Source organism: Glycine soja, chromosome 6 (assembly GCF_004193775.1).
Source record: "Glycine soja cultivar W05 chromosome 6, ASM419377v2, whole genome shotgun sequence".
In the NCBI taxonomy this organism is placed as follows: domain Eukaryota; kingdom Viridiplantae; phylum Streptophyta; class Magnoliopsida; order Fabales; family Fabaceae; genus Glycine; species Glycine soja.
Genome location: NC_041007.1, coordinates 4,716,076 through 4,740,026, shown reverse-complemented (window position 1 = coordinate 4,740,026; position 23,951 = coordinate 4,716,076). Strand labels below are relative to the sequence as shown.

The 23,951-nt window shown below is 31.6% G+C and overlaps 2 protein-coding genes across 2 annotated transcripts; both read left to right on the top strand.

The window, feature by feature from the left end:
* The first annotated feature begins 561 nt into the window (after positions 1-561).
* On the top strand, positions 562-2,500 carry LOC114414920 (CBL-interacting serine/threonine-protein kinase 25-like). The gene has a single exon (XM_028379371.1). The coding sequence runs from the start codon at positions 906-908 to the stop codon at positions 2,265-2,267; it is 1,362 nt and encodes a 453-aa protein (XP_028235172.1). The 5' UTR covers positions 562-905; the 3' UTR covers positions 2,268-2,500.
* Positions 2,501-18,636: 16,136 nt separating this feature from the next.
* On the top strand, positions 18,637-20,445 carry LOC114414919 (probable WRKY transcription factor 40). Its single transcript, XM_028379370.1, has 4 exons — positions 18,637-18,836; positions 18,993-19,319; positions 19,652-19,768; positions 19,962-20,445. Exons 1-4 carry the CDS (start codon positions 18,759-18,761, stop codon positions 20,322-20,324), a joined length of 885 nt encoding a protein of 294 aa, XP_028235171.1. The 5' UTR covers positions 18,637-18,758; the 3' UTR covers positions 20,325-20,445.
* The last annotated feature ends 3,506 nt before the right edge of the window (positions 20,446-23,951 follow it).

Below are 23,951 nucleotides of genomic sequence, written 5' to 3'. Positions count from 1 at the left end.
ATGCATTATATAACAGATAGCTGGATTTTTTTTCTTATTTTAAGAATTTGATCAAAGTTTTAACTCTTTTATCACCGTATTAAATTCATGACTTAACAGTAAAAAATGTAATCCAGGAGAAGTGGTGTAGTGAAGAAAGAATCTAAATAATTTCCATAAAATTTTAGATTCAGATCTCAATCCAATTGATAAAAACACACAAAACACGTACCCTAGCAACTGGCACAATTTGCAAATAACCAATCAAAATCGAAAATTGATACTCTGTCATGACTTTATCATGCCAAACCTTCGATAAGTTTTGATAATGTGAAATATTTTTATTAATTATAAAGTTAAAATTCAATAAAATAAACGATAACATGATGACACTTGCAACTTCCTATCAAATTTAATCTCCTTTCAGTGTTAGCATAAAGCTATTGCTTTATTTCCTTTTTCTGTTTTCTGGCAAACATTCAAAAGCAATACTTAACTTAACCCCAATAATGCAACGTGACCCATTTTGAGATGGGTCAGGAGAGCCATATATTATCTATCAGATCCTATGGGTAAGCCGCACGAAAAGTAAATACCGGTTGCTCCAATGGTTTGCCTCCAACTTGCGTTTTATTTTTTGTCTTCCACACACACACCCCACTGACCACACTCTTATAAGTGCTTCCGTCGTCCAAACACTTTTTTAAAAACTTTTCTCAATATCTCAAAAATCAGTATATTCTCCCTTGTTCAATCAATTACTCTTCTTCCTTCCCTTCCTTCCTTCCTTAAACCCAATCGAAGAAAAATAAAATGTTGTTCCACAATCCACCACATACCGACTGAAAAAAAAAAAACTCAGTTTGTGGGTTTATTATACTTTGATTGATTAATTAATTATTAGTTATTAGTTAGTTGGTTAATCAATGGAAGAGTGTCACACGGTGTTCGGAAAGTACGAGATGGGGAGGCTTCTCGGCAAGGGGACGTTTGCCAAAGTGTATTACGGGAAGCAAATAAGCACGGGCGAGAACGTGGCAATCAAAGTGATCAACAAAGAGCAAGTGAGAAAAGAAGGAATGATGGAACAGATCAAACGTGAAATCTCCGTGATGCGTTTGGTGCGACACCCAAACGTGGTGGAAATCAAGGAAGTGATGGCCACAAAGACAAAAATCTTCTTCGTCATGGAATACGTGCGTGGCGGGGAACTCTTCGCCAAAATCTCCAAAGGCAAACTCAAAGAAGATCTCGCCCGCAAGTATTTTCAGCAGTTAATCAGTGCCGTTGATTACTGCCACAGCAGAGGAGTATCCCACCGTGATCTCAAACCAGAGAATCTTCTCCTCGACGAAGACGAAAACCTTAAAATCTCCGATTTCGGTCTCTCTGCGCTGCCGGAACAGCTTCGTTACGATGGGCTCCTCCACACACAGTGCGGCACCCCTGCCTACGTGGCACCCGAAGTGTTAAGAAAAAAAGGCTACGATGGTTCCAAAGCTGATATCTGGTCATGCGGCGTCGTTTTGTACGTTCTTCTCGCTGGCTTTCTTCCTTTCCAACACGAGAATCTCATGACGATGTATAACAAAGTTCTCAGAGCCGAGTTTGAGTTTCCACCGTGGTTTTCGCCTGATTCGAAGAGGCTAATCTCCAAGATTCTAGTGGCGGATCCCTCGAAGAGGACCGCGATTTCCGCCATAGCTCGCGTGTCGTGGTTCCGGAAGGGCTTTTCTTCGCTTTCCGCGCCGGACTTGTGTCAGTTGGAGAAACAAGAAGATGCCGTTACGGTTACGGTTACGGAGGAAGAGAATAATTCCAAGGTCCCCAAGTTCTTCAACGCGTTCGAGTTTATTTCTTCGATGTCTTCCGGGTTTGATCTCTCGGGGCTGTTTGAGAGTAAGCGGAAGACAGCGACGGTGTTCACGTCGAAGTGTTCGGCGGCGGCGATTGTGGCGAAGATTGCGGCGGCGGCGCGGGGGCTGAGTTTCCGCGTGGCGGAGGTTAAGGACTTCAAGATCCGGCTGCAGGGCGCGGCGGAGGGGAGGAAAGGGAGGCTGGCGGTCACGGCTGAGGTGTTCGAGGTGGCGCCGGAGGTCGCCGTTGTTGAGTTTTCGAAGTCCGCCGGCGACACGTTGGAATACGCGAAGTTCTGTGAGGAGGACGTGAGGCCCGCGCTGAAGGACATTGTTTGGACGTGGCAAGGGGATGCCACGTGTGCTGCTAACGTTCCCGCCTGTCACGGTGAGGAGTGTCATAAGCAGGTTGTTGTTGTTAGTACTATATAAATTAATTAATTATAATTAGCGTGACAGTCCACGGAGAGGGTTCTAGAAACGGTAATGTTCTAACGACTTTTCTTTCTTTTGCTTTGGGTTTGTCGCTTTCGTCTTTATTCCCTGCCTGATTTTTTGGAAAGATAGGGTTTTGCACCTTTTGAAGGTGAGGCTGTACATAAACTGCAATTAAATATATTGTGCTGCTGCTACATTCGGAATGGAACTTATTTCTGTGTCCAAAATTACTTTGGTATAAAATTGTGAATGCAAATATTATTTTAAAGAGTTATGTATGATGGTGAACTCAATCAATATAAAAATATTATTGGTTGGCATTTTTAAATAAGTTAATTATAATGACATCAGTAACACTGTTTATGATAAGTTAGAAAACATCTATGAAGTAACAGTAGTGACTACTTCTGAAAATTAACTTGACTCTGATTTAAGAATAATTTACAAATTTATCTTACCTTTATTCTATAATGTTACATGAGTTTAATTTCGACAATATGAGTGTGATTTTAAAAAGTTTAGCTGAAGGCTACGAGTCAAGTGTGCTTTGATGTTTGAAGTTTGCACTTGTGTATTTCAAAGACATGTTCTTATGGTGACAGCATGTCTTGACCCTTTTCTCTTTAATTTGCCTATTGTCGGGTCTCATTTCTCATGTCCCACGGACATTGTTTCAAATTGCAGGTGAAAGAGCACGAGAGAGGAGTAATATTTGTATTAAGATTAATGAATGTCTACAACAAGGAGTATATATTATTGTAGTGTAATTCAAATTAGGCATTTTACTTGTTTTAGTTAACTAATGTGTGGTTAATAATTGAAGTTAGCTACATAAATACCCATGTAAACCACGGTTAATAATAATGAGAGAGAAATCCAATTTCTGTTAACTGCTCTCTTCCTTCTCTCCTGTTCTATCATCAAGATTCATCATCAAAGTTAAAACAGAATTCCAACAGTTGGTATCAGAGCTTCTACGATCCACGACGGAACACGGTAGTGAACGATGGCAATGCAGAAAAGCAATGACCAGATTCCGGCGAAATTGCCGATCTTCGACGGCAACAACTATGAGAGGTGGACGGCGCAAATGAAGGTGGTGTTCAGGTATCAAGGTGTTCTTGATATCATAAGCACCGGTGTTACACCTTTGGCGGAGAATCCCACAGAAGCATTAAGGGCAACGCATCGCGAACAATTGAAGAAGGATGACAAGGCAATCTTCTTGATTCATCAATGTGTGGACGCGAACGTTCTTGAGAAGATCATAGAGTATGAGACTGCTAAAGAAGCGTGGGATGTGCTGGCCACCACATACGCCGGAGATAAGCAAACAAAAAAGGTGAAATTGATGGCAATGAGGCGTCAATTGGGGCTATTGCAAATGGAATCCAATGAATCAGTGGCCAATTTTGTAAATAGGTTAGTAGTTCTAACTAATCAAATGAGGAGCTGTGGAGAAATTGTGTCTGAATCCATGAAAGTTGAAAAGGTTCTCACTGGATTAACCCCAAATTTTGATGTAGTCGTTTCTGCAATAAAGCAAGCTAAAGACTTAGACACGTTGAAACTAGAACAACTGCTAGGTGCTTTAGAAGCTCATGAATTAAAACTAAAGAACAGGGAGAGTATAAAGAAAGATGATAAAGAACATGAGAAAGCCTTGTTTGCACAATCTCAAAAGAAAGGTGGTGGAAGTGAATCTTGGAAGAATAAGAGAGGAAAAGGAAAGTGGAAGAACAATAAGCAAGATGGCAACAATCCTAAGGGAGAGAATCAGAAGAAAGAAGGTGACAGCAATGGAAAGGGAAAGAAGAAATCTAAAGAAGACATTCAGTGTTACAATTGCCAAAGATATGGTCATTATGCAGATGAATGTAATAATCCTAAAGTGCCTAGAAAGAGAAATGAAGAAGCTCAATTTGCGCAAGACTCTGATAATCAGGAAACTGTGATGCTGATGGCTATTATTAACAGTGAAACAGGCTGTGAAGAATGGTGGTATTTGGATACTGGATGCTCGAATCACATGACAGGACATAAGGATTGGTTCTGTGAGCTTGATGAAACAGTGAGAAGAAGCATCAAGTTTGGAGATGGAAGAACAGTAATGGCCAAAGGAATTGGAAGAGTAAGCACAAGAAGAGTAGATGGAAGTAAGGTGGTGATTAGTGATGTACTGTATGTTCCTAATATGGAAAGCAACTTGCTTAGCTTGGGGCAATTGATGGAGAAGGGCCTCTCAATGCATATGCAAGGTGAGCATATGGAAGTTGCTGATACAAATGGCAAATGTGTCTTGAAAGTACCTGTATCAAAGAACAGGACCTTCAAGGTTGGTGTGAGCTCATTTGAGCAGAAATGCCTAGCTGCTCAAGTCAATGAAAATGTGTGGAAATGGCATAAGAGATTGGGACACTTGAACTTCAACAGCATGAGGAAGCTGCAGATGAAGGGCATGGTAGCTGGTTTGCCAGAAATTGAAGCTCCAAAGGGTGTATGTGGTAAATGCTGTGAAGGGAAACAGCCCAGGAAATCCTACAAGGCTACAGTGCCAACAAGAGCCAAGACAAAGCTTGAAGTTGTTCATTCAGATGTGTGTGGACCATTTGAAGCTAAGTCTCATGGAGGTAACTTGTATTTTGTCTCCTTCATAGACGATTTTACTAAGAAAATGTGGATTTACCTGCTGCAAAAGAAAAGTGAAGTCTTTACAACATTTAAATCATTTAAGACACTTGTTGAAAAACAAGCTGGAAACTCAATCAAGTTACTAAGAACTGATGGTGGGGGGGAGTTTACATCAACTGAATTTGAGAATTACTGCAAGGAAGAAGGTTTAATTCATGAAGTCATGGCACCTTACACCCCTCAACATAATGGGACTGCAGAGAGGAGAAACAGGACTGTACTAAATATGGTAAGATGTATGCTGAAGGAGAAACATTTACCAAAGGAGTTCTGGGCAGAAGCAGTGCTCACTGCAACTCATATTCTGAATAGAAGCCCCACGAAGAGGCTTGAGGAATTAACACCTGAGGAAGCATGGAGTGGTGTCAAGCCTAGTGTTAAGCATTTCAAAGTCTTCGGCTCACTGTGCTATAGGCATGTGCCTGAGCAAAATAGAAGGAAGTTGGATTCAAGAGCTCAAGCTATGATACTTGTAGGATATCATAGTACTGGAGCATATAAACTGTTTGACCCCTTGAACAGAAGAATTGTGATAAGCAATGATGTTACAGTGGATGAAGCTAACGAGTGGGACTGGAATAACAGTGTTGCAATACAAACTAGTGATACAGTGGAAGTTGAACTTGATGATAGTCAAATAGAAGAAGAGGATATGCAAGCTAATAATGAGCCACAGGAGATTGTTGAAGGCAACATAGCTGCACCCTTAAGAAGATCTTTAAGACAAACAACAATGCCAGCTAGATATCAGGACTATGATGTATTTCCTGACAGTGCAATTAATATTGATGGTGATCTGCAAAATCTAGTGTTATTAGCAGAAGCTGAACCTGTATCTCTTGAGGAAGCACTGGCTCACCCTCACTGGAAGGATGCTATGGATGAGGAATTGAGATCAATTCACAAGAACAAGACCTGGGAAATGGTAAATTTGCCAAGAAATAAGAAGGCTATAGAAGTGAAGTGGGTGTTCAAGACAAAGATTAAACCATCTGGTGAGATTGCAAAATACAAGGCAAGGCTAGTAGCAAAAGGATTTCTACAGAAACCTGGCCTCGATTTCAATGAAGTTTATGCACCTGTAGCCAGAATAGAAACTGTAAGAATGATAGTTGCTATTGCTAGCAGAAAGAAATGGACATTGAGCCAGCTAGATGTAAAATCTGCTTTCCTCAATGGTCCATTAGAAGAAGAAGTATACACCAAGCAACCACCTGGCTTTGTCAAGAAGGGCATGGAAGACAAGGTGATGAAGCTGAACAAAGCCTTATATGGCTTGAAACAGGCTCCACGAGCCTGGAACAGAAGGATTGATGGTTTCCTACAGAAGCTACAGTTTGTAAAATGTACTACAGAACATGGTGTATACATCAAACACTGTGGTACAGCTGGTGTGATAATACTTTGCCTATATGTAGATGATCTTCTGGTTACTGGTGATTGTGAACAAGAGATCAAAAGTTTTAAAATGAAGATGATGGAAGAGTTTGAGATGTCTGATATTGGCAGGCTTGGTTACTTCCTAGGTATGGAATTTGTGACATTTGAGATAGGCATATTTCTTCATCAAAAGAAATATGCAACAGACCTATTAAAGAGATTTAATATGCTTAATTGCAACCCTGCTGCCACCCCTTGTGAACCAGGGATTAAACTGACTGCTGGTACAGATACAGAGTTTGTTGACTCCACTTTATACAGACAACTCATTGGCTCTCTAAGGTATCTCTGCAACTCCAGACCAGACATTACCTTCAGTGTTGGTCTGGTAAGTAGATTTATGGAGAAACCTTGCAAAGATCACTTGCTGGCAGCAAAGAGAGTCCTCAGATATGTGAAAGGTACACTGGAATGTGGCATATTATTTCCTACTGCAACAGAAAACTCTGAAATTGAAGTCACTGGTTACACAGATGCAGATTGGAGTGGAGACATTGTGGATAGAAAGAGCACTTCAGGGTATATTTTCATGCTTGGTGATGCTCCCATATCTTGGTGTTCTAAGAAGCAAGATGTGGTAGCATTGTCTAGTTGTGAAGCTGAGTATATCTCAGCTGCATTTGGTGCTAGTCAGGCTCTCTGGTTAAGCATGCTGCTCAAAGAATTGAATGTCAAGTGCTGTGAAATAATGAAGCTAAGAGTTGATAATAGATCTGCTATTGACTTGGCTAAACATCCAATAGCTCATGGACGTAGCAAGCACATAGAAGTCAAATATCACTTCCTTCGTGATCAAGTCAATAAAGGCAACTTAGCACTGGAATATTGCAGAAGTGAAGATCAGTTTGCTGATATATTAACCAAAGCAGTGAAGCTTAGAAGACTTGAAGAGATGAAGAACAAGACAGGAATGCTCATGTTAAGTAATTTGAATTAGGTGGTGTATTGTAGTGTAATTCAAATTAGGCATTTTACTTGTTTTAGTTAACTAATGTGTGGTTAATAATTGAAGTTAGCTACATAAATACCCATGTAAACCACGGTTAATAATAATGAGAGAGAAATCCAATTTCTGTTAACTGCTCTCTTCCTTCTCTCCTGTTCTATCATCAAGATTCATCATCAAAGTTAAAACAGAATTCCAACATATATAATAGCAAATTGACCATTTACGTGTTATATATACAAGACAAGTAATATAAATTTAAACCAACAAATGATCATGACCAGGTCAATACTCGAATATGACAGATGGGAACACTAATTCATATGGCGAAACGGAAAATCAGCAAGGTGGAAGGCATTTTCAAATGACAAAAATACAGCTCGAAGCATCCAACACAAATAGATATTAATAAATTGATACCAATAAAGCACGCCAAATTCTGGCTGAATTGAGAGAGATGACCAAGAAAGGCAAAATTGTTTGAGACAGTTACCATTTTCAAAATATGTTTGTCTTTTATGAATGTGGTTGCCCGCCCCAAAGGACCATCCCACTTTTAAGCCCCTCCAAGGAATGATCAAAATTTCTAACTAATTTGTCTATCTGAGTCTCTTTGAGGTAGGTTTGTTTTTCCTGAGAGTGGGGTGAGTGCGCCAACCAACCTCAATTATTTCATTCAATATTATAATCACTTTGTTTCACATAATTATTTGATTTTTAAAATACTTCTTTTTCTTCTCTTTAGAACTATTTTCCTGGTTCCTAATACTATTATTTCTATTGTTGACTAGGTTGTTTAAAGTTTAAACACCCATAAAAATGAGTTGTAATACGAATATGAAGGTTAAACAAAACGGTCCATAAGGAATGGGAAAGTCTTTGAATTAATAAGTCACTACAGATATCCATCGATGCAAGCAAATGTGAAATATCTATACTCTATACTCTATAGTGTAAATTTCAATAGGAAGTTGGAACACGCCACACGAGAATAACCTACTCTAACATTTGGAAACAAGACATCCCGCACGGAACAAACTCCGACCCCACGCAATTTCTTCCTTTTCAGCAGCAAATAGAAGTAGAACAGCAACACCTCACTTTTTTTATTTTTTTTATATTAGTTTATTACTATTAGTATATTATATGGTAAGCTATTATCTACAGCATTGACTCCATTATTAAAGGGATCAGAAGACGAGAGGACCTTTTGTTTTTTGCTATAATGAAATTGTTGATTATGAAAGTGATCAATGTTCCTTGCTTTCTTTCTTACTAGCAAGAGCGTTTCTGCCTTCTAGTGTGTGCCACTATTTCTTCTGTTCCATTTCTATTTTATTTTGTTTTGTTTTGTTTTATCTGTCATGTTAAATGCATACCGGGTTCAGGGGATTGGTCTCCAACTATTCCATTATATAAGTGGTTCTATATATGGTATTCATTCATTGCATTTCTCTCTCACAAGCTATGTTTGTGTCTGTATGTCAAACAAGAATCCTTTGACTTTATCTTCTACTTATAAGAAGATTCATGTTCATTAAAATATTTTAAACTTAAAATATATTGTTATAACAGTAGTTATACAATGAAAGTCGCATAAAACAATATTTAAGTTTTTTCGGATGACTACAACATTTTATGTTAGTAGTTTAGTGTTGATGCGACTATCTATCTGATAGAGATCGAACTACAACAAGACTACTGTAAAACTAGAGAAACTATCATTAAAGCTAAGAAGCTAAAATCATAAACTTTTATATTTTCCATCCATTGATTCCCTAAAAGAGAATACATTTATATAATTCTAATTGATGTCAATTAATGAATAACAATTATCCATGTATCACCATCATATTATTTGCCTCTTAAAAAAGCATCATATTATTTGAAGAGACATAAAATAAAAACTAGTATAATTTACAATATAAGTATACTATCCAATATAGTCTCTAAACCATTTTGGTTTCACAATTTTTTTGAGCTTTCCCAACTAAACATTACAGATGGGCACATCAGACCTTGTCCTCAAGGTCCTGAGAATACTTGTACAGCACATAGATTAAGCTATAGACCAAGGATGGAGATTAGTTGGTAAACAAAGGGTAAATATATTTACCAATAAAAGGCTATATATTCGTCACGGGCTGGTATTAGGCCTAAAATTAAAGGTCCATGAAGAGTTATGAAATTGCTATTCTCACCACCTTTTAATTTTTTTTATTCCAAAATACTATTTTGATGAAAATATGTTTTTGTTGTATAAAGTATACAATGGAGTTGTATTTTTGTTGCAAGGAAATATGATTTTGTTCTAGACTTTGTACAATATAATTGTATTTTCATTATGCATTTTTTCCACACCCTCTTATATAGTGAAAACATGTTTTCTTTTTGCTTTAATTATTTAATTATAATAATGTATATACATTCAACTCTAAATTAAATAAAATTTTTATTTCAGTTTTTCTCTTAGCAAACGATCTAAAAAATTATATCATTTTTTTCTTCACTTGTTCTTGTTTTTCTTTTTATATTTTCTTCCCTTGTTTAAACATAGGATTAATGTTTATTCATAAAAAAAGGAAAAACAAAACAGCTAAACACAAGTAAACTGGACACGCTCTTAATATATTAATAAGGCCAAATCCATTCGGTTTTTAATTTACAGAAAATGTAAATATGTACTGTAGTATTCCAAAACTCTTTGTAGCTCTTTGTTGCTTTATATATATTTCTTAGCGTGATTATGGGCCTTTGTGCTGTGGCCATAAAGTTAAACTTATGGGCTTTGAACATTAACTTTGTGTGCTAGGCTTTCTAACCCAGATGTTGTAATAAGAACGTGAAAAAGAACAAACCTTGAAGACATTCCTGTTTGTTTTTCCCAAGCAAGTGCTATTGTAGCAGTTATAATTCCTTAGTTTTATGTTGTGTTTGGTTTAAAGGAATAAAATATGTGTGAAAATGAATTAAGATAAAAAAGTAAAATATTTAAATTAAGGTAGAATATAAAGATGTAACATCAACTTTTAAATTTTTAAATCTTTTATATTTAAAGTTTTTTTTATTTTGTCCGTACAAATGAAAGACATCTATGATGATGCGTTAGGAATTTATAATACTATGAACATTTTTTTATGTAAGAGAATAATATATATGTATATTTCTTTTTTTTTCTTATCAGCAAATAAGGCCTTATAATATGTAACCGATATCAAAAAACAGCCACTGTCTGTAACAAAAAGACTACACAAATAGAGGTTACAACTTATCTATGAAAGGAATATTCAAAGATAATATATATATATTACACACTTTGGTAATGGTTATTCTTAAACAAAAATAATAAACTTTAATGAAAATTTGAAAAATGGGATAAAGTGTCAAATACTTAAATCTGCTAAGGAAAGAGATTGTATTTTTTTATATAAAAGGGAAGGACAATATAAAATTTTCATCTCCTGGAAGGGAAATGTAAATTAGTATTTAATCTAAATTAATAATAAGTAACTAAAAATCTCTAAAAAAATAATAGGAAAAAAATATCCCTACATTTATTTTTTCATGGGTGATTTAACAGTTTTGATTAGAGAAACTACATTAAAATAGATGTCAGCATTCCTTAACATAAATGCACGATCAAAAGAGACCATAAGCAACTTTCATTTTGGAATGAAAAACATGCAAAACGACAGTGATGTTGGTTGAATATTCAAGTTTTCCATGGTGCAAAGTGGGGGTGGAAAAAATGGAGCAAAAGGCAAGATGTGTGACGCAAGGAGGTGATTATGCGAATAAGGTCATGTATGAACGTCGTCACCCATTTTTTTTTATAAAAAAAATATATATGTATTATGCGTCAACAGACGCTAGTTTAACTGAAAATATAACATGCCTTTTATTCATTAAACAATTATTTGGGGTCAGTAGTTTAGTTGATGCTAAATAATTAATTGAATAAAGTGTATCAAGGTAATTCCTCATGCTACAAGATAAGTAAAAAATAGAAAGTGTCACTCTTACCTTTCTATATGGTAAAAATCACTTATTTTAATAAATATTTTCTTGATCGGTAATTAGTTTTTATTTTTAACCCAGTGAAAAATTCCAACAAGTTAACTAGTATTTTAAACTCTTGTAAAAAAAATCCAGTATTTTAAACTCAACAATGAATAGGAAATATGTTTAATCATACGTTATGAAAAGTTAAAATAATAAGTATTTTTAATATATAAATTATATTAAAATTAAATTTATACTAAATTAACATTTTTTGAACATATTAATTATATTTTAAACTTATGATAAACAATTTATATTGTGATAAAAATAATTTTAGTTATTCATAATTTTTTTTAAAAAATTATTGGAATTCAGTTCAGAAATAAATAAAGGATAGATTAATTGAAAGAGATAAATGATTAAGAAAAATCAAACATACGGATGAAAATAAAGTGATTTGAGAAATAAATTTTATGGACTAGTCGTTAAATCAGATTAAGTTTGAAATAAAATTAAGAAATATATTTGAAAGGAATAAAAAGCAAAACAAAAAACTAATATCTATATATAATATTATGATAAAATATGTGACTAAATGAAATTGAGAATAAATCTTTAAAAAACTATTAAAAATAATTTCTAAAAGTGTTTTTATTCAAAGAAAAACTTCTAAAAAATACTCTAATTTATGGATGATGATTCGAATTTATAATATAAGAGTATATTAGCATTAGTGTGTTTGTTTAAGACTATTCCTACTATGCTAGCGTGTTATAACACATCTTCTAAAACATTTTATGCTTCCCGATTGTTTTTGTTGAAGTAAATTTGTGATCCCTTAATTTGTTCAAATATAGATCATTAAGATTATACAATACCAATTAACAAGCGTTTAGCTGATCATTATTTCTTTATTTTAATTCAACATATGATATTTAGTTAACAAGTATACTGTATGTAAGAAATATGTTTCACTCAAAATTCTAAAATAATATTAAAGTGCATCCTAACCATTGTTGCTTGACTATTATTAGCCACTCACCATGGATCATTATCATATATCAAATTACGTGGAAATGTTCACTCTTTTATAAACTTTACATTCAAAATGTTTAATCGTGTGAGAAAATCTAACATCACAATATGTTATCCCATCAATTAAAGTATATAAATATTCACCATATAAATCAATTTTATAAAGTTAAATTAAACACCGGCAACACAAAAAAAAAAAAAAACACACACACACACACAAACCTATATAATTAATTCCAAGACTAGAATTTAAATATGATACATCAGAGCTTTCCTGAATCTTTGTTGCGACAGAATTATGGTAGTCATAATTAGAAGGCCCTGTCCGTACTCAAACGAAAATTGAAGATGGTTTGTGAGTATGTGTAGTGTTGTGGATCCAACAACACAATACTCGGTATTGTCTTGTGCCATACACAGGCTAGGCTTTCGTTTTCCATTTTCAAAGGCGCAATTCATGGATGGATCCTTGCAATGGAAGTTCCATTATTAAATTCAATTTCGCGGAATTAGGGAATAGGGATGGTTACCTACAACAGGGGGACAAATTCCCATTGGTCTTTTTTCACACCCTTTTTTTTTTATATAATTAGTATTTTAGCATGTGCAGTTCGAATGATTAATGTTTATTTTTTATACAATTCAAATTTATAATAAATAAATATTTCTAAATAAATAAATTATATTACAATTAAATATTTTTAACATAATAAATTATAATTTATACTATCATTACTGTGATACAATATTATTTTTAATTATTAATATATTTTTTTCAAAAATCATTATATTTAATTTAAAAAATATGAAATATTAGATCGGCAGAAAAAAGTAGTTTTAAAAAATCAAATATACAAAATATAGAGTGATTTGGGATGGTTGATTTTTTTTTTTGGTCTGGCTCAGGCTGTTGAGTAAAAAAAATTAAAATTAAAATTAAGAAATATATTTAAAAGTGATAAAAATAAAAATAAGTTTTGAACGCATACAATTTAATTAGTTGTTGTAGAGAATGAAATTAATCCATAAATTCATTGAATTAAAAGTTGCTTGATAATTATATTACTTTATTTTGAAATATAATAATATGTTAGTTAGCATATAAGTTAAATTAGTTATTTTTCTTTAATTTATTATTTTGATTCCATTTGGTCATTTAATTTTTTTATTTAATTTGATACTCTAATTTTTAAAAAGGACTCAATTTGATATGTGAACTTTACTATTAACAATTTTGACAAAATGAATAGTAAGGGTCAAATTATTATTTTTTAAATTAAAAGATCAAAATAAACTAAAATAATAAATTATAAGATAAAAAATCTAATTTAACTTAAAATTTAAGTAAATGTATGTTGCTAGATAACATACCAACTAAAGTGAAATTTAATATACATGATAAAAATTATATAATAGTTTAACTAGTAAAATATATAATTAAGAGTTTAATGAATATGTAATTTTATATAATAATATTTTACATTGTAATTCAATTAGATATGAATATTAGTGTGACTTTTAATATAATTATTGAAGTCAACGAACTTAATTACCAAAATATCAAAAAGGGTAAAAAAAATTACACTGTTAGTGTATATTTTTTTAATAGTTAATTGCATATTTTACATAAATTATTAAGCAGTATAAATATAAAAAATTGATATTTAATGTCAATTTATCCTATCTCTCAAGATATATATTAAGTCAAGGTTTGTGAATGCAATGAATTAACTACTTCAAAACTTAAACTATTAGAAGGAGATTATGATTTTTTAAATAATCCCATTAATTAATACCGCACAACCAAACAAAACAAGGTACGCAGTTTCAACTTTCAGCATGTCTCTAGAGAAATACCTCAACAATGTACATGTGATGTTCCTGTTCACATTTACATTTAAAGGAAGAAGGCCTACAAGTTATTTCAACGCACGGATCATAATCATATATCCATGAACTAGTGGTTAAATATTAATAAAAGTTACCTTTAAAATGGAGAAAATTAAATATTTTATTTTAGAGACTGCTTTAAGTCCCATAAGAAAATGGCATAGAATATTAAATGAACAAAGGAAAATATTATCTTAATCATACTTTAACCAGGAAGAAAGACAGAAAAGAAAAATTGTAATATGTGACCTGTATTTACATGGGATATTGCTGAATTAAATAATAAGAAATATGATTAAAAATAAAAGACGATGACAGGGACGAAAACCTAAAAGCGTGTAGTGTGTGTGATAAACTTAGAAATGGAATAGTTCGCCAACTTAAGCCTTACGTGTTAATTAATGAGACGAAAAAATTGAGTTTTGGGGCATCCAATTGCCAATTTGTATGGAAGCAAGTTCTGAATTTTGATGTATGGATGTTCATTCATTCAAGTCAAGGTCAGTTTTTGGTCAAATTTCCCTTTAAAATAGAAAACAACAAGAGCAAGTTATTTTCCTTCAATTTGCGCGTATTTTCCTTCTTTTTCTTCACAGCCGACAGCTACACGCTACCATTTCTGCAAGTTTGTCATATTGAAATAGTTTTGGCCGACTTCATTTGATCGTTAGTGCCGTTTCGGTGAGTTGTAGCCTTGTAGCTTAGACCCGAATCAATTCAGCTTTCACATATTCATTCTGTGTTGCTCAACATTTTATTTTGAATCTTAGATGTTCTTATTTTTAAAATTACTTCAACTCAAATTAATTTTAGATTCATAACTAATTTTTCCAACATTAAATTAGGAACAAATTGCACCTACACTCCTTTTTTTTTTTTTTTGACATATTACACTGTTTAACCTCTCTTGATGTTTAAAAATATTACACTAAGTCACTAACATTTTCTTATATATTACACTGTCACTTATGAGAGGAATGGTTGTAACATTAAACAATAAAGACTATTGTATAATTTGAGGATGTTAATATAATTTGCTCTTAAACATATATAGCATGTTGGATTTTACGTTACATAGGAGGAAATTCACGTCAAAGGAAAAACTGTAAGCACTACCTTTTGATTTTTCAGAATTTTGATCCACGTTATGGATTCTAACAAGGAGTGACAATAAAATGAGGAAGAAATGGGGCGGGAATGGTTAGTGGCTACCCACCCCACGAATAAAACCCATGTCCCATTATCCAACCAGTACACTATTAGTGAGGGAGGATAAGTTTGGGGATTTTAGTTTAAAATTTAGAAGTGGTTCCTTCAATTTTTTTTTAATATCTCAAATAATTAAAAGTAACATCTTTTATTAACTTTAGTGTAATAAACATGTACTAAGTGTAGTGTTTTTACACTGTTAACTAATTAGAAATTATTTTTATTATGATTTTTAAGAAAGTTGTTATAACTTTGATGTGCTTTATATATCATTGTCTTTATTTAAGAAAATCATTATAAAAACTAATAAATTTAACAAATATAATGATTTATATAATTGAATAATAATGTTAAAATATTTTTACATCGAGAATGGATATTCTATTTATAATCTCTTTAACTGTTATGAAGTATTTTTGAAACGAACATATATAAACAATAAAAATTAAATAATAAATAAATGCAAATATCTAGTTTTTCAAAATACGATATATTTAAATATTTATATTCAAATAGATATAATAGAAATGACCAATTAGTAAGAGTAATAGTTGAAAAGAAAAGGAATAACTTGGCACTTGGGTTCGCAATAACGAAGAAAGTGTTTAAAGGGACGGTCAACAAGGAAGAAGACCTAGAAAGTACTCTATATTTGTGTTTGTGCTTTCATTTGCATTAAGAAATTAATAGTATGAGCTGAGTTAGAAAAGCTGACACGGAAACACAACCACTCATCAATATGCAAGCATCCAAGTCAATGGGATAATATTGCAGTCAATGAGAGAGAACGTCCAAATCCTAAAATATCAATCAAGTATCAACTTGCCTTTTCTTAATTCATAACAAAGTTTGAGATTGACCACTCGATGAAATTCTTGTTCATTCACTTCTTCAAGAAAAGATTTCTCCTTTTTTTCCTTTGAGGACGTTGATATTTACATCAAAAGTATTTCATCCACTTATTAGACACACAATAATTATATTGTTTTTTAAATATTTAAATATACTAGTATTTATTATATATTGTTTTTAAGACTTTAATTACAAATTATTGATCCAGTCGATATTCGATAATAGATATAGCCAACACTGTTTTAATTTTTAAAAGGGAAAAAAAATGAGTTATACAATTTATCTATATTGATATAAAATCTCTCCAGCCATTCTCACTTGTCACCATTTTATTTTTTTACCTTTTTTTTTAACTTTAGTCTCTCTCCCTTGTTATTCTCTCCATATTTCACTGTGCATAATACGGTCTCTCTCTAGTATTATAAATTTCTCTAATTATTTTGCATAACATTATTTTATTTTATTTCTTTATTACATTATTCACTCTCTTTGTCTGTTGTGTAGTAGAATAATATTTCAAGATATGAAAATTCATTTAAGAAATTAAATTATCCAGATATCGTAATGAATTTTTCTTTCACGTGTATAAATCTAAAAGAAATTTTTAATCACATGCTTAAAAAAATACTTATTTATTAATCATGTCACAACATATCAATACATCAATTATCTTATTTCACATCCTTTTTTTTTATTTTTATTTCCTATTTTTCTCTTTGTTATATATATGATTTTTTTGTATAAATTTATATACAAGTATAATTTATATTAATAAAAAATATGAAGTATAATTTATCAAAAATGATTATTAAGTTAAAAAATAATGTTAAGAAAGAAAATAAACTCTTAATTTTCCAAATCCATTTCTCCCTTACACTCCAATATTCACACCCGCAATTCATTTTTCTTCTCTTATATTTCTCATTTCCCTCTAGAGGAGATATTTATCAAGAGGCTTGGAAGAAATCAAACAAACATTTACATGCCATAAGGCATATCCATTATATATATTATTCAACACGTTTAATTTTACCTAAGGTCAGATATGTCTTCAAATGGAGAATATATAATTGTTGGAAGTGTTCGAATCTTATTTCTGATATAACATTTGATTAAAAGAAGGGAGGTAGCTTGATGATTAATATTGAGAATATAAAATTAATTAAAAGATATGTGAGAAGAATAAAGAATCGAAAGATATATTAGTCTATTCAATATTTATAAAAAGAAGGGCTACTTATTATAATTACGGAAGGATGTGATTTGAAAGGAAAATGAATTTGAATAATGAAATTGACAATGTAATATTATTACTCGGTTAGGAACATTCGTATAATTCTATTACACCAACTTTATTGCACATATAACTCTCCATTTTTATGGAAAAATATATGTTCTTACCTATTTTCTATATTTTCAATAGAATAATTTTTCTAACATCTTCTCATTTGGATAACTTTTTATCTTATCATGAGTCTTTCTTTCCTATGTTTATAACTACTTCTTTATTGTTTTTTATTTATATATATATGAATTATGATGTTACTATAAATTTATGACTGTAGTCATAAATGTTGGTAATTCATATGTTGTTTGCACTAACATAAGAAAAATGTTTACATTTGTAAAGGTTAACTTTTATGATTATGTTACTTGATCTGTAATTACAATGAAGTTTATTGTTATTATAAGTACCCAACAAATATGCAATTTTATCAAATTAAAAATCTAAAACAATTGTTAGTTTGAATATAAAAAATCTTTAAATTATTTTGATTTAATGTCATTAGTTCTTACTATAAAACTCTTATTTATTGATTTATAGTGTCGTCAAACTTAATACTAAAATTCTCGATCAACAATAATATAGTGTGGGAGAATAATTATTTTAGAAAGGAAATTGTTGATATACATTTCATTTCTGGATATATTATAGAAGGGAGAAAAGAAGAGAAATAAAAAAAATAAAAAAAAGTTGACGTGTAATAACTAATAAACATGTTATATCGTATCTATTAAAAAATACTTTCAATGTGAAAAACTTGTACTGTAAGTATGAGTGTATATATTAATTATTTATTCTTAAAAAAAAAAGAAAAAGAATACAATTAAGAAGTTTTCCACTTGAATACGCGTTCGTGGCTTTTAATGCTTAGACATAAAATAAAATAAAAAAACTGCAGACGACATGGAAAAGACGAAACTGTAAGAGACCGTTTTCTCGGCCTCATCTTCCTCCTACTTTCCTCGCAACAAATAATAATTATAGACTCCACTTTCTCCCTCTCTATATATTTCACCTGCTACCTTCCATATCTCATTCGCTTAAATTAATCTTCGTTTTGGCCTCAACCAACAATAATTCTAGTTTCTCTCATTCCTTCTGTCCCTTAATTGCGAAGCAAATCTTTCTTCTTCCCATGGAAATGGAACCGACGTGCGTCGACACTTCCCTCAACCTTAACGTTATTCCTTCCCCACACATCGACCACCTCGCGGTTAGTACTATATATATACATATATATATTCAACTCCAAACCATTGTATATATAATATATTAATGAACCTTAATTCTTTTCATCTCTTATCTCACTAAATATGGCTAAAAGGCATGAATATAACTTAATTTGAATGAAAAAAAAATTTGTGATCAGGGAGAAGTTTTGTTTGAAGAGTTGCGGCGTCTAAGCAGTGAGAACAAGAGGCTAACTGAGACGCTGAACCACTTGTGCGAGAGCTATGTTGCCTTGCAGAAACATTTGAGTGAATTCAGCCAACTTAGGAACGCAAATTTTGATAAAGAAGGAACTTGTGCAGTTCCGTCGCTAAAGAGAAAGCCCGAGAGTGAGAATTGTGTGAATCTGTTTGGTACTGAGTGCAACACCATCACAGAGGAAGAAACATTCAAAAGGCCCAAGCATAGCACCGAGCCAAAGGTTTCCAAAGTTCTTACACGGACAGATGCATCTGATACTGGCTTAGTAAGTTCGATCTTCAATGTCAAGTTCATCATATATACTATTGGTTTTTTAAGATCCATTTGCTTAATACTGTTATTGTTTTAGTAATTAATTATATATATGTTAGTATGAGTTATGTTAATTACTTGATTAGATCCTCGCTAGGATATTAATTTTATATACGCCATCAAGAATTTTGATGTGTAAAATAATTAACTCAGTCCCGTTGCTTAATCAATAGCATATGTGTGCTTCATTAATTATATAGCTTTTTAGACTAGCTACTTTGAGTAAGTATTTTGAGGTTCTAAGTACTAACCGAGAATCTTTAATTTGATTTTTGTGTGTTGAAGTATGTGAGGGACGGATATCAGTGGAGAAAATACGGTCAGAAAGTCACTAGAGATAACCCTTCTCCTAGGGCTTACTTCAAGTGTTCATATGCCCCTAGCTGTCCAGTAAAAAAGAAGGTAAATTTAATTAGTAGTAATTAACTAATACTGTAGTACCATCTCTTCAATGTGAATAAAATCAATTTAATTAACTATGTTGACTCTTGATAAAGATTTATATATGCATCAAGGCTCAAGACCGCCAAGTTAACTTTAATTGATTTCTATTTTGTAAATAATCAAGACCATATATATTTTAATTAATGATTAGGTGCAAAGAAGTGTAGAAGATCCAAGTGTGTTGGTAACAACTTACGAAGGGGAGCACAACCATGGGCAACAACATCAAACTGCAGAAATATCAATTAATTCATCAAGCAAAAGTGAAACACCTAGGCCTGCAGTTTCACCCTCAGCCATGAATATTCGGAGTAGTGCAGCAGCAGGTCCAATTGTAACACTTGACTTGGTCAAGTCAAAAGTTGTTGACATTAATGCGCAAAAGTCATCTCTCCAGCAGTTTTTAGTTCACCAAATGGCTACTTCTTTGACAAGAGATCCTAATTTCACAGCCGCACTTGCTTCTGCCATCTCTGGAAGAATTCTAGATGATACTTCTGTGGGAAAACGTTGAATTATTAAGAGATATATATGTATTAATTTCACTGATGAACATATATGAATTTTGTCACTTTTCTTCGTTTTAATATTTAATAACAGCTAGTCACGAGGAGTAGTATTCTATGCAGCATCTATATTTATCTTATACAAGTAAATTTTATAAAAACAATAGTACATATTTACACTATTAATTCTTACAATACTTCCTATAGAAGTAACAATTAACTGAGATAAATATTACTTATTATATTTCATTTTAGAAACAAATTAAGTAGTAGTATATTATATATGCAAAATATTATAAAAAAATTATTGTAAAAATAATATATATCCTATGCAAAAATGGGTGAATTGGGATAAAAAAGATGAGAGATGTGAAGAAAAGAGATAAAATAGAAAGAAATCACTAGTGTAAAATATGCAACTTAGTATCACGTTACTTTTTTGTAGAGCAAATAGTTTAATACACTAATAATGTAATGTAAAGAATTTTTGTATTATTGAATAGAAAATTATTATGAATAATTATAATAAGTTTCTAAACAATCATATATAATAATTATCTTATAAGTTATATATATATAACATAATTAATTTCTAATTTTTTTACAGAAACATAACAATGTTAAAGAGGAGACGGTTAGATATTTTGGGGTCGTTAATTGAAAGAAAGCAGGTCGCATGTAGCTCTTTAAGTAACTTATTTTATTGTATTTTACAAAGTAAATTTGCTCATGATTTTACAAAACTCAAAAGTCCTTTTTACCTACCATAATCCGCTTTTTGATGTTTTTTTTTATAGTTGTTTTTGGCTTTATATATGGATTAAGTCACAACTCAGTTTTAATTTATACGTAAAAAATTAATGAATTATTTTTTAAAATTTTACCCGTCCTCCAAAAATGACACTTAGTTATGTAATTAACACTTCCGATGTCGCATAACTATGAAAATAATATAATTAAGAGCCAGCCCCCAAAACTCTTCCAAAACATAATTCTGAAAAGACAACCACTTGAAATGTTGAACCTAACCAAAAGTAGAACAAAAACTCCTTGAAATGTGTTGAACTTGATAGAACTGTGACTCAAGCAAACATATATCAGTCCTATACTCCATATTTGAACTTTTTTCTATAAGTGTTTATGAAAAAAATTATCCAAACAAGACCTATTTAAACTTTGTTCGCTTTGCTTTAATCCTTAACCATGTTAATCTGTATTTTTACCTTCTCCATCATTGCTGAAATCCAACGTTTTGGTTGCGTGATCTCCATATGTAGTCTAAATCATCAAATACCAAAACATTTCTTTATACTCCTTATTGTGCAGGCAATCCCAAAAACTGAAGAAAGTGATATTTGCAATTATTATGAAACGTGGAAGTGATTCCACCCACCTCAAATATTCCATCCAAACTCGAGAAGTTTTAAAACACAGGAAATGAAGATATGAAAATCCAATTAATAAGTTACAGAAAAATGATAAGAAATTGCTATCTTAATTTATTTAAAACGAGTGAGATATAATGATTCTTGCACATTGTTTTGATTGGTGTTAAAATAGAGGCAAAGTAAACACAGAAGAGGGAGATTCTTTGTTAAACTGTTTTTTAAAAAATCCACCCCATCAAGTGAGAAAAATGGGGCCGGGGAGGGAGAGGGAGATAAGAGTTCTTATCCATTTTTTTTGTTTGTTTTAGCTTTCATAAGAACTAAATAAATCTTTATAAAATATAACAAGATTAAAAAATTAATTTTACGATATAAAAAATAGAGTAAAAAGTCTAATACTTTTGGATTAAATACAACTTTTTAATTGGTATTAAAAAATTATATAATTTTTTAAAATATTTTGTTTTGATTATTTTTATCATTTTCCATCTAAACAAAATATAATATTGATTTTCAAATGGTGTCAACACATAACTGCTTAAATAGTAAAAATATATCTTTAGAAAAATGATTAGTGGTCACTTCTACTCTAAATGATACCCACGAGAGAAATTAAGAAAAGAGAAAAAAGAAATATATATATATATATATATATGATAAGAGAAAGGTAGAGAAAAATAAATATAATTAAGAGAGTGTTTAAAGTGATGGTGTCATCCAGTCGATACACATATCTTTAATGAATTTATTTTCTTTACAAGCCAAAAAAAAAATATTAACAAGAGGAATATATTACTATCTATATATACAATACTTAGGACAAAAGCTTGACTAAATTTTAACCTAACATTGCTTTAATTAACTATACAATCATTAAGACCAATACTTTCAACAAATTTATTAAGAAACTACGTACATTAGTAAGACGTTCTGTTCTCTGTATGCTCTTTAATCTTATGCATATTCTTTTCTCATCAAGTGAAACTCTCATTCAAACCCCACAATCCAATCACGTACATGAATTCCTAACACAATTCACTTTAATTATGGGACCAGTATGTCTGTTCATGAGTGTGGCATGTTTACTACTGGCACTAGCTAGCTTGTATTCAAAGATTAATTATCTTATATAGGCCTTAACAAAATATGCCGGCACACGTAAGATTAATTATGTTATCGAAACACTGTCATCATGATTCATGTGTGCGTGTATTTTTACTTCAATTACAGTTTGAAGGTATTGGTTTATTGTATATATCTTGCCTCGTGATTCTAATCTAAATTGCAAATTTTGACTCAAAAAAAGTATGGCAGATTTTTCTTAATTAGCTGAAAAGCGATAATCGTTAGTAAGTTACTACAAAATTCATGTGTAGCACTACCAGTAGATAGACAGGAGTAATAAATTTGTTGCTAAAATTGTATATAAATACCGATAAATTTGGTTTCTAATATTATAAAAAGGTAAAATTTTTAGGTTTAAATTGAGATCACCAGACAATCCGACTCTTGACATTATAAAATCAATAATTTTAATCAGATTTTGAATTTGACAATCATTATTAATTTGACAATCGTAAGTTGATTAAAGTTAGGAATTAAATTAATTGGTATACTCAACAAACAAAGTCAATAATTACATTAATTAATGTTCATCAAATTGGAAAACCAAAATGACTGACAGATTAAAGTCAAGGATTAAATTAGCATACCCTTAATTTTAGAAACTAAAATGACTAATAATTATACAAAGACTAAAACTCTTTTTTCAAAATCAAGGATTACAATGACTTATCAATGGGATTTCAAACCTCTTTTGATGGTTTATTCAATAGTTTGCCTTGGGGTTGGAACTCTGATCTTCACGTAAAATAACAACAATAATCGACAAAAAAAAAAAAAAAAGAGTTTATGTATATTTTAAGTACTTGGAATCTCTCTTTATTTTCTTTGTAAAGAATTATCTTAATCTTTTAGCTACTTTAAAATAAATTAAGTATTTTATTCTATCTAGTGTACAACAAGTCAATATATATTTTTTCTATCTTTTTTGGCCCACTTTTGTTTTGTTTTTTGGTCTTACTATTTACTAAAGGAGTGGTCTGAGACCAAGTAAAAAGCGTGTGAAATGCAATATCATATCGCACAAATGGAACTTTTGCACCAGTTTCTGCAAATGCCCGCAGCTGACCAGTAGTGACAGGCTGGGACCATTAAACAGTTAATTAAAGTTCAAATCAAAGGCAT